Source organism: Coregonus clupeaformis, chromosome 20, assembly GCF_020615455.1.
Source record: "Coregonus clupeaformis isolate EN_2021a chromosome 20, ASM2061545v1, whole genome shotgun sequence".
In the NCBI taxonomy this organism is placed as follows: Eukaryota; Metazoa; Chordata; class Actinopteri; order Salmoniformes; family Salmonidae; genus Coregonus; species Coregonus clupeaformis.
Window position 1 is genome coordinate 43,644,343 of NC_059211.1, and position 16,324 is coordinate 43,660,666.

The 16,324-nt window shown below is 48.1% G+C and overlaps 1 protein-coding gene across 2 annotated transcripts in view; it reads left to right on the forward strand.

Moving 5' to 3' along the window:
* The window catches only part of adamts10 (ADAM metallopeptidase with thrombospondin type 1 motif, 10), a 36,895-nt gene extending 20,965 nt beyond the window's left edge, over window positions 1-15,930 (forward strand). For both annotated transcript variants that reach the window (XM_045205500.1, XM_041839416.2), the window contains exons 16-25: window positions 2,716-2,849; window positions 4,724-4,847; window positions 9,739-9,819; window positions 10,027-10,190; window positions 10,286-10,412; window positions 11,271-11,400; window positions 11,554-11,758; window positions 12,007-12,183; window positions 13,772-13,946; window positions 14,062-15,930. In XM_045205500.1, coding sequence (XP_045061435.1) covers window positions 2,716-2,849; window positions 4,724-4,847; window positions 9,739-9,819; window positions 10,027-10,190; window positions 10,286-10,412; window positions 11,271-11,400; window positions 11,554-11,758; window positions 12,007-12,183; window positions 13,772-13,946; window positions 14,062-14,171 — 1,427 coding nt within the window. In that variant the 3' untranslated portion in view covers window positions 14,172-15,930. The remainder of the gene's footprint in view (window positions 1-2,715; window positions 2,850-4,723; window positions 4,848-9,738; window positions 9,820-10,026; window positions 10,191-10,285; window positions 10,413-11,270; window positions 11,401-11,553; window positions 11,759-12,006; window positions 12,184-13,771; window positions 13,947-14,061) is intronic.
* Window positions 15,931-16,324: the final 394 nt, after the last annotated feature.

The window sequence follows — 16,324 nt, forward strand, 5'->3', positions numbered from 1 at the left end:
TTGTGCAAGTCTGCAGGATTACCACATTCCAGTTTCCCAGGGAATTTGCTGAGAGATGCACTATTTCTGTTAGCGCCCTCTCGTTCTTGTTGTTGTGAGCGTTTGACCCCACTGTGCTGTTAGCGGAACCAAAAGCCTCAGAACACACAGCCCCTGATCAGTCCCAGACCTTAGGTGGTAGAGGGGTGACACAGACAAAGAGGGGGCCGAGGGGACAAGGGTTATGTGTGTGTGTGGATAGAGGGAGTGAAGGGGGGGACTTAATCACAATCAGCTGCTTGTTCTCTTGATGTTAACAATCCAAACTGTGCTCTCCCCTCTCCAGACCTCCTCCACCTCCCCACTCTCCTCTCTGCCTGCTTGTTCTCTTGATGTTAACAATCCAAACTGTGCTCTCCCCTCTCCAGACCTCCTCCACCTCCCCACTCTCCTCTCTGCCTGCTTGTTCTCTTGATGTTAACAATCCAAACTGTGCTCTCCCCTCTCCAGACCTCCTCCACCTCCCCACTCTCCTCTCTGCCTGCTTGTTCTCTTGATGTTAACAATCCAAACTGTGCTCTCCCCCCTCCAGACCTCCTCCACCTCCCCACTCTCCTCTCTGCCTTTGGCACCCGAGTCCTTACAGCTGTGGGGGAACAAACTAACTGGGTGAAACATAAAACCCATTAAAATACCATGCGTGGTCATCAGACACATTAGAGCAGCCCGTGGTGTTTCTCAGTAATGGAGGGGAACGGCTGGAGTAATTGTATTGTGTCTTCACCCAACAAGATGCATCAGGCCTCACTGCTGAAAGTGCAAATAAAGAGCGAAGTGGAAGTGATTTTCTTTTCGTGTTTGTGATAACGTTGTGTAATGTTGTAAACCCGACAGAGCAGCACAAAATCGCATTGTGTAAATGTTTTTGAGTAATGAAATGGTGTGAAAGCCAGTGTGTGTGCCATATAAAAGGCTGAGTCTGATGTTGTTGTCTCTGCTGGCTGCTGCAGATCCTATAGAGGACCTCCGCAGCTGGCTCTCTGGTCAACTCAATCTAGCTCTTAATCATGCTATGTGTTGTTTACCAAGACACCTAATGAAACGTACAGCTCTTAATAACCTCTGACTTATTTCTGATGGTATTGTCATGTCCTTGCCAAAACACCAGCTGTCTATGGGATCCTATAGATGACCTTCACAGCTGCTCCTCTCGCCACCAGCCTGTACCGTTGATACCAGGCAGGATGGGTCCATGGACTCATGCTGCTTAAGCCAAATCCTGACTCTGCCATCAGTATGACGCAACAGGAACAAGGATTTGTCAGACCAGGCAATGTTCTTCCACTCCTCAATTGTCCAGTGTTGGTGATCGCGTACACACTGGAGCCACTTCTTCTTTTTAGCTGATAGGAGTGGAACCCTGTGTGGTCGTCTGCTGCAGTAGCCAATCCATGACAAGGATTCGACGAGTTGTGCGTTCCGATATGCCGTTCTGCACACCACTGTTGTACTGCGCCGTTATTTGTCTGTTTGTGGCCCGCCTGTTAGCTTGCACAATTCTTTCCATTGTCCCTCGACCTCGCTCATCAACGAGCTGTTTTAGCCCACATGACTGCCGCTGACTGAATGTTTTTTTTTTTTTTTGCACCATTCTCGGTAAACCATAGACACTGTTGTGCGTGTAAAGCCCAGGAGGCCTGTCGTTTCTCAGATACTGGAACTGGCACGCCTGGCACCGATGATCATACCACACTCAGTCGCTTAGGTCACCCGTTTTGCCCATTCTAACGTTCAATCAAACAGTAACTGAATGCCTTGATGCCTGTCTGCCTGCTTTATATAGCAAGCCACGGCCACGTGACTCCCTGTCTGTAGGAGCAATCCATTTTCGTGAACAGGGTGGGATACCTGTCCGGTGAGTGTATATTGTTGTTTACCCAATAGTATCACAAACAATTCATGAAAATAACAATACACAGCTCTTATAAACCTCTGACATGATGGTATTGTCAAGGCAGGGTATTTGTTGTTTACCCAATAGTATTACATGACAGCTTATTTACATTTACATTTTAGTCATTTAGCAGACGCTCTTATCCAGAGCGACTTACAGTTAGTGAATACATATTTTTTTTATACTGGCCCCCCGTGGGAATCGAACCCACAACCCTGGCGTTGCAAACGCCATGCTCTATCAACTGAGCTACATCCCTGCCGGCCATTCCCTCCCCTACCCTGGACGACGCTGGGCCAATTATGCGCCGCCCATGAGTCTCCCGGTCGCGGCCGGCTGCGACAGAGCCTGGATTCGAACCAGGATCTCTAGTGGCACAGTTAGCACTGCGATGCAGTGCCTTAGACCACTGCGCCACTCAAGAGCGAAACCAACAACAGTCCTTAGCCTGCGTTTACACAGGCAGCCCAATTATGATATTTTGCCCAATTATTGGTAAAAGAGCTAATCTGATTGGTCAAAAGACCAATTAGTGGAAAATATCAGAATTGGACTGCCTGTGTAAACCCAGCCTTAAAAACTGACATGATGATATTGTCAGGTCCTTGCCAAAACACCTGTGATCTAATCAAGACCTCTAATCAAGACCTCAAGACCACCGAGACGTAGGATTGTGGGTAAACCCAACCCAAATTTGTTGCAGAATCTAATCCGGGATCTATTTGTGTTTGTATTGATCTATTGTCTCATGTCCCTCTTCTCTGTGCTGCTCTGTTGTCCAGGTGGAGTGAAGTCCTGCTCTCTGAACTGCCTGGCGGAGGGATATAACTTCTACACAGAGCGTGCTCCGGCTGTGGTGGACGGGACCCCATGTCGAGACGACTCTCTGGATGTCTGTGTGAACGGAGAGTGCAAGGTGAGACTGCTCCGTCCTTTCTATCCTTTCCTCTCATTTAACTCTTCTCCTCCTGGTTGTCTTGTTGAATTAGTATTGCCTTTCAGATGGTAGTGCTCACTGCTCACAAAAACAATGCCGATTGTTCCCCCGTCCTGTTGTTTTTGGATGGCTTCAGAGCCTGTCAAGAAGCAGAGTGGCTCTGGACCGGGAGGGGAGGAGGGAAAAACGAAATACTCTCGCTGAATGACACCAAACCACAAAGCATCTGAATTGTTGTTTTGTGGTTTCCTGCAGCTATGTGGAGCCGAGCTAGATTTCATTAGGCAGTTGAACGGCCATCCCTCTCTCCTCTCTTGGGCTTTGTTTGGAGCTGTCTCAGGGCCTGGGCACGTGGAGGTGGTGTGAGTGGAATTATCTGGGCTCGTCCAGACTCCGAGCCTGTTTATCAACATCTCGGCTCTGTTCTCCTCTCCTCCTCTGTTCTGTTCTGTGTGTAGCAGGAACTCAGTGACCCTCCAGCTCAGCTGACTAAACATATTCACTTCAGCCCCTTCTCCCACTTTCTCTCTGTTTCTTACTCCCTCTCTCTCTCTCTCTCTCTGCCTCTCTCTCTGGGTTTTTCCTATTCTGGCATTCTCACTTCTCATCTCTCTCTTTATCTCTTATTTTCTAGCTCTCTCTGTTTATTTCCCTCTCATACTCTCCTTCTCTCATTATATCTCAGTTTCTATCTCCCAATTTCTTTCCCAATCCTCCCGTCTCCCTCTGATATTTATGGTGCATATAAAAAGGCGAAAACAGTGAGGAGAAAAATGTAAGTATTGTTTGCAGCCTCATGGTGGTTAGGATCCAGAGAGTAAGGGATTGATTTGAAGCGAGCGAGGGAGAGGGAGTGGAGAGAGAGCGGGAGCAGAGAGAGAGATGTGTGTGCTTGGAAACACATGCGCAGGCTACAGCAGGCTGCCTGGCCTGGGCCAGGCTCACCAGGGGACACAGCCCAGAGCCCAGTCTGAATTGAAGGGCCAGGGCCCAGTCTGAACTGAAGGGCCCAGTCTGAACTGAAGGGCCAGGGCCCAGTCTGGAACAAGTCCTGCCATTACTAAGGGGAAATGGCTTCCACATTGATAGTTAATGGAACCTAGACCTGCCTGGGTCAACAGGGTTTGAAGTGCCCCAGGGTTGCTCCAGCCATCCATTCACATGTTAGAGTTACTGTACAGTGCAAGAGTTAATTTAGACCAACATTTGTGTTTACTTTGGCTTGAACCGTCTGTTGGTATTTGGTATTTTTTGTATTTTATTAGGATCCCCATTAGCTGTTGCGGAAGCAGCAGCTTTTCTTCCTGGGGTCCACACAAAACATGAAACATGACATAATACATAACATTAATAGACAAGAACAGCTCAAGGACAAAACTACATCAATTTAAAAAAGGCACACGTAGCCTACATATCAATACATACACACAAACTCTCTAGGTCAAATAGGGGAGTGGCATTGTGCCGTGAGGTGTTGCTTTATCCATTTTTTAAAACCAGGTTTGCTGTTCATTTGAGCAATATGAGATGGAAGGGAGTTCCAGTAATGGCTCTATATAATACTGTACGCTTTCTTGAATTTGTTCTGGATTTAGCGACTGTGAAAAGACCCCTGGTGGCATGTCTGGTGGGATACGTGTGTGTCACAGCTTAGTACAGGTTGTGTCTTAGGAATGGGTACGTTGTTGACATCCTGTGCTGTCAGTTTATTCATTAGGCACCTGGGAAACGTTTCAATCAGCCTCACTTCTGAAGGACTGTGTGTGTTCTGCTTTCCTCTCTATAGAGGCTAGTGGCTGTGTCTGTGTGCCTCTGCCTGCGCCCTCTGATCTGTGGCTCTTGTCTCCCTGCAGCACGTGGGCTGTGACCGGATCCTGGGCTCGGATGTGCGGGAGGACCGCTGCCGTATCTGCGGGGGTGACGGGAGCAACTGCGCGGCCATCGAGGGCGTCTTCAATGACTCCTTGCCTGAAGGAGGTACAGTTTAGTATACAGAGCAGGAGTCCATTCACCACAATACTGCTAGGAAGGAATCTTATCCCAGTTCTTTGATGCTTACTGCACAATGATGGTCTCTACAGTTAGTTACACTATAAACCCCAGTGTACAGTCTGTGTGGTACAGCAACAGTAGTGGTAGTTCAGTGGCAGGAGGTATCAATAACTGTCTGAGTGGGGTGGGGGGTTGGGGGGCTGAGGAGTGGGGTGGTAGTGGGCCCCTCTCTCAGGCCAGGAAGGCGTGGACAGACAGACACTGGGGGGACTGTTCTGTTCCAAGACTTGGCAACAGGACACGTCTCTCTCTTTAAAAGACCCTGATTGCTGCGTTTCTCTGTCCTCAAACTCTTTGCTCCCTCCAACACCACTTCTAGAACAGGCCAATAACACATACCTCTCAATTAGACTGGGGAATAAAAATGAAAAACACAAATAAAATGTCAAAGAAGAAAGGGCCTGTGTTTTGGACCAGGGAGCTCTTTCAACGTTCTGAGAATGAGATTTAGTTAAGTTCGAGACATCCATCGAGAGAGATTATGCAACCTAATAGTTTTATGGAAATTCAAACAATGTGTGCATGCATTTGGATTCTGACATGAGCTAAATATGTGTTGGACTGCTGCCTTGCAATGTGAGTTAGGGGACCTCAGACATTTGGAAAGTAATGTATAATTATCTGTTCACATGCAAGCTTTCTAGTTGCATGATCTGCAGACTGTACCAGTTAATCATATAGAGTTACTGGTGAATATCTTGCCCTGCCAACTCCCCTCCATCCATCCCTCCCTCCTGTAGGTGCATAATGACCTTTTATTTCGGTACCTATTTCAGTCTAAACACTCTGGCCCTGATTAATGGTTTGTGATTAATTCTGTGGAAACATGTCAGGGGAAAACTGATACAGCCCAGCCAGGCTTACAGATGACGCCAGGCTCAAGAATTAGCCATCACCATCTCCAAGAAAACCAAGCCGTTGTCGAGGGCTTGAGGTAGGCTCAGCCTATAGCTGCTCAGTTCTGATCAGGAGACGCTCCAGAGGTCTCAGTTCCATCATTCCATCATAGTGATGACTGTTGGAAGGTTTGTGGTCCTCTGTCCTATTATAGAGCCATGGGTAACTTCACCCTGCAGGTACATGATACTGCACTAACCCTAATGCCTTCTCAAAACACTCTAATAATATATATATTTTTTTAAGTACGGTCAAACTCCGAATACTTTTCCTTCAGGCTATCACGTGATTATGTGAGCTTTAAAGCATAGTTAAACTCAGAATACTTTAAAGTGTGGTCAAACTCCGAATACCCACTATTGATCAATAATAACCCTGGATCAATTTCCTTAGATCGTCTGAACCAATTTCCTTAGGTTCTACCTACCACCGGCGAGATTCATTATTATAGGAAAATAGTTCTGCCAAATTGAACCCCAAAATGTTGTGGATGAGGAGGACGAGATCTTTCACCACTAAGGCTCGTCTGGAAAACAGACCCTCACAGAGATGATTGAATACGGTCTCTTACCTTATTTTTTTATTGTGGCCAGAGGGATGTCTGAGGCCGAGCGAAACAGATCAAAAAGTCAGGTCGCTCTCATCTGTGTCACAGCACCAAAAATTAGATCCAAAGATTAAGGCAGAGACTATTTAATGATAAAATAGAAACTTTAATACAAGCAGCTGCAGGATGAGATCCACCTCCTGATTTCACAGGGAAGAACTCAAGGAAGAAATGGTTACATGTCCCTTATATAGTGGGAGGTGATAATACAATCATATTGTTTACACAACAGTTATTTTATACATCAACAGTTCCTGTCACGAACATCGAAGGAGGAGGACCAAGGCGCAGCGTGGAATGCGAACATATTTATTTAAATAATGATAACACGAACAAAACAACAAAACAATAACGTGACGTCCTTGGTTACATACACAAACCAACACGGAACAAGAAACCACACCAAATGAATGCCTAACGGCTACCTAAGTATGGCTCCCAATCAGAGACAACGAGCTACAGCCGTCTCTGATTGGGAGCCACCCTGGCCAACATAGATATACAAAACCTAGAAATTAACACCCTGGCTCAACATACGAGAGTCCCCAGAGCCAGGGCATGACAGTACCCCCCCCTAAAGGCGCGGACTCCGACCGCGCCAACCAAACACAACAGGGGAGGGACCGGGTGGGCACTCCGCCTCGGCGGCGGATCCGGATCCGGGCATGACCCCCACTCCCTCTCTAACCCCCAAAGCGTCCCTGGTCCGGTCTGGCCCTGCTGGCCGGAGCTGGACTGAACACTGGTGGAGCGGATTGCTCTAGCTCCGGAGTGGAGCAGCTGACCGGTGCCGGACCAGGCACCGGTGGAACAGGCACGGGCTGTGCCGGACTGACGACGCACACCACAGGCTTGGCACGGGGAGCAGGGACGGGACGGACCGGGCTGGCGACGCGCACCATAGGCTTGGTGCGGGGAGCAGGAACGGGCCGGGCCGGGCTGGCGACGCGCACCATTGGCTTGGTGCGGGGAGCAGGAACGGGCCGGGCCAGGCTGGCGACGCGCACCATTGGCTTGGCGCGGGAAGCACGAACAGGCCGGGCCGGGCCTGGCGACGCGCACCATTGGCTTGGTGCGGGGAGCAGGGATGGGCCGGTCCGGGCTGGCGACGCGCACCATTGGCTTGGTGCGGGGAGCAGGGACGGGCCGAACCGGGTTGGCGACGCGCACCATTGGCTTGGTGCGGGGAGCAGGAACAGGCCGGGCCGGGCTGGCGACGCGCACCATTGGCTCGGTGCGAGTGGCAGGAACAGGCCGGACCGTACTGGGAACACACACCACTGGTCCTACGCGGGGATCAGGAACGGGCTGGACCGGACTGGTAACACACCCCAGTACCTCTCGCCGTGCCTCTACACTTTCCTCCCCTTTTGTGACCAGTGGCCCCCGTAACCTGGCGGCCTTCTCTACTACCCGCTCTATCGCGGCCTCCTGCTGCCCCGTCGTCCACGGCGTGAGCCCCCCCCCTAAAAAATTTCTGGGTATCTCTCCTCCATGTGGACCAGGCCTCCATAGTTCTCGCCCAACTCTCGCTCTTCTGCTTCCAACTCCAGCCTCTCTCCTCCTCACACGGCTTGACCCAGTCGAGGTGGCACAGGAGATCCGCTAGAGATTCCCCTGGCGATGGCTCCTGGACACGCTGCTTGGTCCAGTTTTGGTGGTTTCTTCTGTCACGAACGTCGAAGGAGGAGGACCAAGGCGCAGCGTGGAATGCGAACATATTTATTTAAATAATGATAACACGAACAAAACAACAAAACGATAACGTGACGTCCTTGGTTACATACACAAACCAACACGGAACAAGAAACCACACCAAATGAATGCCTAACGGCTACCTAAGTATGGCTCCCAATCAGAGACAACGAGCTATAGCCGTCTCTGATTGGGAGCCACCCTGGCCAACATAGTTATACAAAACCTAGAAATTAACACCCTGGCTCAACATACGAGAGTCCCCAGAGCCAGGGCGTGACAGTTCCGGAACACAATGGCCTTGTTAGGGTGCAGACATACCAGGAGTCTATGAAAAGCATATCACAGTACAACACAGAACAGATCCCACATTCTGCCACCACAATATGGAGACCTTGGGCTCTCTTTTTTACGCTGGGGATGAAGGCTGTGGGGAGGGAAGGAGTGTGTGGGGTTTCTCTCGCGCCCGTTCGGTGGCACGTGGCAGGCAGTTTTAGGTGTGGGTTGCGGAAGTGCTGCGCCTGCAGAGCCGGACAGGTCTATTTTAGGCCCTCTCCCTCCACGACAGCAGCAACTCTGCCCCCTCCACCCCCTTACCTCCCCATTCTGGAACCCTCAGAGTGGACACACCCTCCTGGGGTGGCCGCAGCTCGGTGGCTGGGACCACACTGGCCGGCTCAGCAACAGCCTTAGCCTGGGCCTACACTCTGGCTCTTGGCTGATTTACGAGCCACAGAGCACTCAGTCATGTCTACCAGGTTTTTTATGTCTCTGAGGTGCAGACCAATCCTCACTCCCAGGAGGGTTTAAATGGGGTTTGTTGTCAGGCGCTAACCAAGCAGTACAGCAGATGGGCTGGTGTTTTGAGTATGTTGTTCTATCTAGAGATTCACACCTAAGAGTGATGATGGTGCCATATTCTCCCGTGCCTCTGCAACCTTACTACTCCCATCTGGTGTCTGCATCTTCACCTGAGTTATCACCTCAGACGCTCTCATCTATCTTTCTAGGTTCTCTCTTTTTCTCCTCTCTGTCTGTGTCTGTCTGTCTGTCTGTCATCCATCCATCCATCCATCCATCCATCCATCCATCCATCCAGGAACTTTGGTTGTGGTGGAGGGTTACTCAGGGGTTGAGGGCCAGGGGTTTATTGCTCTTTGGCTCTCTGTTTACCGCACAGGCCCCTGATTGTTAACAGCAAAACCTCTCCCTCTCCAGTCGCCAGGAACCGCAAGTACAGAGCTGGGTTACTGAAATTACTCACAGCACCGACTGCTGCACCAGAGAGGGGTCAAAAGTCAAGCCTCTCCTTTCCTCAGCGGTCGCACCATTGGAATGGGTTATTAAATTATTTATTCCGTTTTTTTTTATGTGAGACTGAAGTTATTTACAGGGCTGTGGTGGCTGGCTGGACAGCACAGCCTGGCTTCAAACATGGTTATTGAACGGTGCCCAGGAATTTGGTTGGAATCCGAAGTCTCTTTTTATTCCATTGAAGTCCCACAGAGTAAAACACTATTTATACATTATTCTCCCTCCAGTATGTCAGTGAATAAAACCTCCACCTTGCCTTTCTCTTCTTTCTTTGTGTGTGTGTGTGTGTGTGTGTGATCCCAGGTTATGAAGAGGTGGTCAGAATCCCCAAAGGATCTACCTTCATTCATATTCAGGAGCTCAACGTCTCCCTCAACTACCTAGGTGAGAGTCTTCTGTGTCACAATATGTTATACTGACATGATGGATTCTGTAGTGTGCATTCAGACTCAAACTGAAATTAAAATGTAAGTGCATTGGCACATCAGTAATGCTGTTATTAGAACTATTATAGCATTTCAAATCACTAACACATTTTTCCTCAGTCATAAGTTTGCAGTCAGACATGCTCTCGTTCCTTCTCTGCTCCAGTGCTGAAGAGTAAAGGGGACCAGTACTTCATCAATGGGAAGCTGACCATCGACACCCCTCGTAGGTTCGACATCGCAGGGACCACCTTCCACTACCGCCGGCCCACTGACCAACCTGAGACCCTGGAGGCCCTGGGGCCCACCAACATGACCCTCATTGTCATGGTAACAGCCTAGCTGTGTGTGTGTTATTGTGTGTGTGTGTAACAGTAATTATTCTATGTAATAACATACGCGTGTATGTGTTTGTGTGTGTGTAGGTGCTGGTGAGGGAGGAGAACCCAGGGATCCACTACCGCTTCAACCCTCCAGTCAACAGAGACCCTCTGAGTGGATACGCCTGGCACTACACATCCTGGTCCCGGTGCTCCGCACTCTGCGCTGGGGGTACCACCACTACTGGCTCTATAACTCTGTACTGTACTCTTCACTGGCTCATTGATTGATGTTATTTGATTTAGAAATGCACACAAAACCTTTTATTCATTCAGTTATATCTCTTAGCCCATATTAATTTAATATTATTGAGGCTAAATATACCATCATGGTCACCTCATGACACACCTGTTGTTTGTTTTACTAATGATCCATTTAGCTGCTGTGCAGGGCTGGGTACTCTATATAGACGGTACATTGACCTCTCTAGTAAACTCACTGACTCACTCATGCACAGTGCATACCCCTCACTTTCTCAACGGCTTTCTCATATTCCCTCACTCACACATATACACACACTGGTACAGAAAAAAACCTCATAGTGCATATCCCCTGGTGGCTCGAGAGTTTTCCTAACGTAACACTGACCCTGGGGAAACATGGGAATGGAATGTTCATGAACAGAGAGGACTGTGGGGTTGGTGAAACTGGTCTGAAGCCAGCTTTGAAGTTACACACACACTCTTTCTTCGGTTTCTTTCTGTTGCGGGTAAATGATCCAAAGTAACTAGCTTGATATAAACTAATTTACTTTGCTTAAAAGCACATTTACTTGACCTTTATGTCAGCAAAACAAATGAAAGGAGAAGTGCTTATACAAGTTCTACACTGTGAAAGGCATTTACATTTGAGTCATTTAGCAGACACTCTTATCCAGTAGAGTGCATACATTTTCATACTTTTGTACTTTTTTCATACTGGGGACCATGCTCTACCAACTGAGCCACACAGTGTGAGCTGCATCAGATGAATGACCAAAGGAGTTGTGGCTGTTTTTATAATGTGTTTTTCTCTCCCTCTCTCTGTCAGGTGCTCAGATCCAGCAGGTAGTGTGTAAGAAGCAAGCTGATCACTCCGTGGTCTACAACCACTTCTGTGACAAGAAGAGCAAACCCAAAGACAAGAAGCGATCCTGCAACTCTGAGCCATGCTCCCCAAGGTGAGTGTCAATGTATCTGTCTCACTGTGTGTGTGGAGCTCCTCTGATTGGGCCTTTATGACTATATACGCAGAATAAGTGTTTACCTATCATGTGTGAGCGTATGAGATCCTGCTGAACTAAGCCCTGTCTGTCTGTCTGTGTCTCCCCCAGCTGGTGGTCTGGGGAATGGTCTGAGTGCAGTCGTAGCTGTAACGGGGGCCTGAGGACCAGAGAGGTGCTGTGTAAGAGGAAGATCTCTCCTACAGAGGAGAAGGTGCAGGATGACGGGGCCTGTACCCCCCAACGACCCCCCCTCACTGAGCCCTGCAACAACCACACCTGCCCCCCAGAGTGGCTGGCCCTGGACTGGTCAGAGGTACACCCAAAATACCCCCATAAGCCTACCCAACTTTTTAAAAATCTAACAAACAGAATCTAGAGACTTTAAGAAAAAGAGAGAAGTTGCCTACCTCGACACTTTCTGTACCTATGCAACATTTCTGTGTGTAATTAATGCCACCTGCTGGTTGGATTATGTACTGTTCTCTGGTGTGCTCTGGGGCTAAAGAGGTTGGAGCTCTGACTTGAATAACCTCTCCCTCATCTCTCTCTCGCTCTCCCCAGTGTAATCCCAGCTGTGGTCCAGGGTTCAGGCACCGTGTCCTTCTGTGTAAGAGGGGGGAGAGTGGAGACACACTGCCAGAGTCCCAGTGTCCCAAGTATGGGCGTCCCACCACCAGGGTGCGCTGTAACCTGCAGCGCTGCCCACCCCCCATGTGGGTCACAGGGCCCTGGGGAGAGGTAAGGCTGCGGCTAACATGGGCTCTGCTCTGTATTGAACTCTGCTCTCATTCAACTAGACCTCCTACAGGTGTAGGACATTTATTCTGTCTGGTGCTTTAACGTGCGAGCGAGAGAGAAAGAGAACTGTGGGTTTTCAGTGAATTCATGTAAATCACGAGGCTCATTTGAATTTCCTGCGTCACATAAAAATTATCAGTGGCAACAGAGTGATCAAATTTAAGATACCACATACACTATATATACAAATGTATGGGGACACCCCTTAAAATGAGTGGATTTGGCTATTTCAGCCACACCCGTTGCTGACAGGTGTATAAAATCGAGCACACAGCCATAGACAAACATTGGCAGTAGAGTGGCCTTACTGAAGAGCTCAGTGACTTTCAACGTGGCACCGTCATAGGATGCCACCTTTTCAACAAGTCAGTTTGTCAAATTTCTGCCCTGCTAGAGCTGCCCTGGTCAACTGTAAGTGCTGTTATTGTGAAGTGGAAATGTCTAGGAGCAACAACGGCTCAGCCACGAAGTGGTAGGCTACACAAGCTCACAGAATGGGACCGCTGAGTGCTGAAACGTCTGTCCTCAGTAGCAACACTCACTACCAGTTCCAAACTGCCTCTGGAAGCAACATCAGCACAATAACTGTTAGTCGGGAGCTTCATGAAATGGGTTTCCATGGCCGAGCAGCCGCACACAAGCATAAAATCAACATGCGCAATGCCAAGCGTTGGTTGGAGTGGTGTAAAGCTTGCCGCCATTGGACTCTGGAGCAGTGGAAACGCGTTCTCTAGAGTGATGAATCACACTTCACCATCTGGCAGTCCGACGGATGAATCTGGGTGTGGCGGATGCCAGGAGAATGCTACCAGCCCGAATGCATAGTGCCAACTGTAAAGTTTGGTGGAGGAGGAATAATGGTCTGGGGCTGTTTTTCATGGTTCGGGCTAGGCCCCTTAGTTCCAGTGAAGGGAAATCTTAACGCTACAGCATCCAATGACATTCTATACGATTCTGTGCTTCCAACTTTGTGGCAACAGTTTTGGGAAGGCCCTTTCCTGTTTCAGCATGACAATGCCCCTGTGCACAAAGCGAGGTCCATACAGAAATTGTTTGTCGAGATTGGTGTGGAAGAACTTGACTGGGCTACACAGAGTCTTGACCTCAACCGCATCGAACACCTTTGGGTTGAATTGGAACGCCGACTGCGACCCAGGCTTAATCGCTCAACATCAGTGCCCGACCTCACTAATACTCTTGTGGCTGAATGGAAGCAAGTACCCACAGCAATGTTCCAACATCTAGTGGAAAGCCTTGCCAGAAGAGTGGAGGCTGTTCTAGCAGCAAAGGGGGGACCAACTCCATATTAATGCCCATGATTTTGGAATGAGATGTTTGACGAGCAGGTGTCCATTACATTGGTCATGTAGTGTATGCAGGTCCTTGACTGATTTGATGTATTTAAGTGAAGAGGAAATACTAGAAAATGTTAATCGTTCCTGTTCAGATTTGTAAAGTGCTCTATTGTCCGTCTTTACTGTTTCCTCCTAGTTTTGTGACCGGTGTCTCTCTCTCTGTTCTGTGTCAGTGCTCGGCCAAGTGTGGTCTGGGTCAAGAGATGCGCTCTGTGCAGTGTCTTGTACACACCGGCCAGCCGTCCAATGAGTGCCCAGACCTCCAGCGCCCGGCAGCCATGCAGCAGTGCAAGAGCAAATGTGACCTCAGCAGCCTACCCATGGACATCCCTGAGGGTGACCCTGAAGGTCAAAGTTCCACTGTATTAATTACTTTCTCAGTGTATTTTCCTGCTAACTTAATAACCATTTAAGTTATACAAATGTTTAACCTAATCTTTGAATATACATTCTTCCCTTCCAGAGTGCAAAGATGTGAACACAGTGGCGTACTGCCCCCTGGTGCTCAGGTTTAAGTTCTGCAGCCGCCCCTACTTCAGACAGATGTGCTGTAAGACCTGCCAAGGACACTGACCCCTGATCCAGAGTGAGAACCAGACCCATACTCTGAGCCATCCCCAGCGGGACCAGACCAGACCGCCTGAGCTGAACATTCCACATGGGGGAGGGGCTGACAAGCCAAAGCACCGCAGAGCAGCCTCCCTGACATCAGGGGAGGGTGAGAGAGAGAACTGCTTTTATCCCCAACTCTGAAATTGCCCTAACTGATACCAGCTGTGGGGGCACTGCTGTGAAGACCAGATGGGCTGCTGGGATACCTCTGTTTCTATGTCCTTATATCCTTATTAGTGTTTGGTGCTACTACCATTGCCATGCTGGCCACAGGACTGGCCAAAGTACTCTGTTCAGCTTAGTTACATTTCTCTGTTGTTTATTAATCTTACCCTGAGACACTATGTCCATATGGACCTTTACTTGTATATTTACAGACGTTCTATGTGTACACAATCTACACTGTAGAAATGAAATTGTCCTGATACTTTATCACTTACCCAATGTTAATGTTTGTTATCTGGTGGCTGTGCCAACTCACTTGGTCTTCTATGTTATCTTGTCAATGCTTTCTCTCAGAACTAAATCTTCATGAATTCTTACTAACATTATGCTTTTTGAAAAGGGTTTGATTTGCACAAAGTATGACTAGTCATAAGGATACTGTATGTTTAGTTATTTGGGACTTGTCTTGACGACTCTACTTAACACTAAGGTTCTCTGTCCACAGTCCGGTCTATGCTCATAACCGTTTACGCACTACTGTCTTGTCATTTTACGGGACCCTGCAAGGGCTGGTCAATAGTCGGTTCAGTTCACGTCTAGCAGATAACCTCAACACTTCTCTCCTACTGTAGCACTTACTGTACACATTTAGAGACAGGCAAACCTACCATAGCCTCATCAATGTGAACAATGCTACATGGTTCTCTCTACTACTCACGTATACAGTGAGTGGAAACAGTGTCCATCACTGAGTGAACCACTTCCAACCTCCGATTAGAGCGGAACAGAGACCCTCACATGTCCTCTGGCCTTGAGTAGTCCTTCTGTCTGATAGCATTGCCTTCCTACTGCGCCTTTAATGGTAAACCAGTTAACTTCGGTTTTTAATATGCTGCATGTACAGTGAACGCTTTACACATCCATCCTTCTACTGAGCTCATACCCAGAACCAGCCCTTGCAATATGTCCGCTATGATTTCTATTTGAGTAACTAGGTTGTTATTACTCTCCTGGTGGTGCTTTGGAATGGTGCTGTTTCTTAGCTAATTATTGTCGTTGTTTGTTGTCATTCTGTTGAATATAAAGTGGTTTTTGTTGAGGTTGGTGCTAAAGTCATAGTGCTATATCAGTTTGTGAGAAGAGAAGGAGAAGTTAATCCTTTATTTCATCACCTATAGTAACTCAATATGGGCCAGGCCCATATGTTACCTAACATTCAGTCTCTTATACAAGTGGGTGTCAGCACACTGACTGATACTTTTTACTATCTCACAAAAACCATAACAGAACTGTTTTAATAAAACACACTGTCTTATTTGACTGTCTAAATATGTAAGCTAAGTACATTTTGTTTTCTATTTTGAACCATCTGTGTCTATGGTCATGGTGTGACCTCGGAGGCAAACAATTTTATCAAATGTTAGGGACAATATTGTTTGTTGTTTTCAGATGCTTATTGTTACAGATATTTACTTTAATTACTACAGAAACATGCCCCCGTTCCCCATGTACAACCATTGAAATGAACATATTAAAGTGAATAAATATGGCGCATTGTTAATAAATGCATTGAGCATTGTGTGCTTTACCCTCTCTCCCTCTGGAGACCCCTGGCCCAGACAGAAAGCTAGATCATCAAATGATCATCCATCTGTTTCTTTATCTGTATCGCATAGATGTCATGGAAAATAATGCGCAAGACTTGTAGCTATTGTTTCCTTAGTGAGGTTGTTATGTGATGTCTGCTTTAGGCTCTTCCTGATTGGAGGAAATCTGCTGACGGTTATTGAGGCCTGGCGTGAGTCATCCTCACCACTGACATGTTACGTTTCAGGCCCTGCATCATAGCAGAGTTTAACTTGGGGCCTTTCTGGGTATGCTGGTGTTCACCCAGATTGAGGATGCTATTGAAGACTTGGAGCCCCACATCTCTCAGCAGTATACGCTAT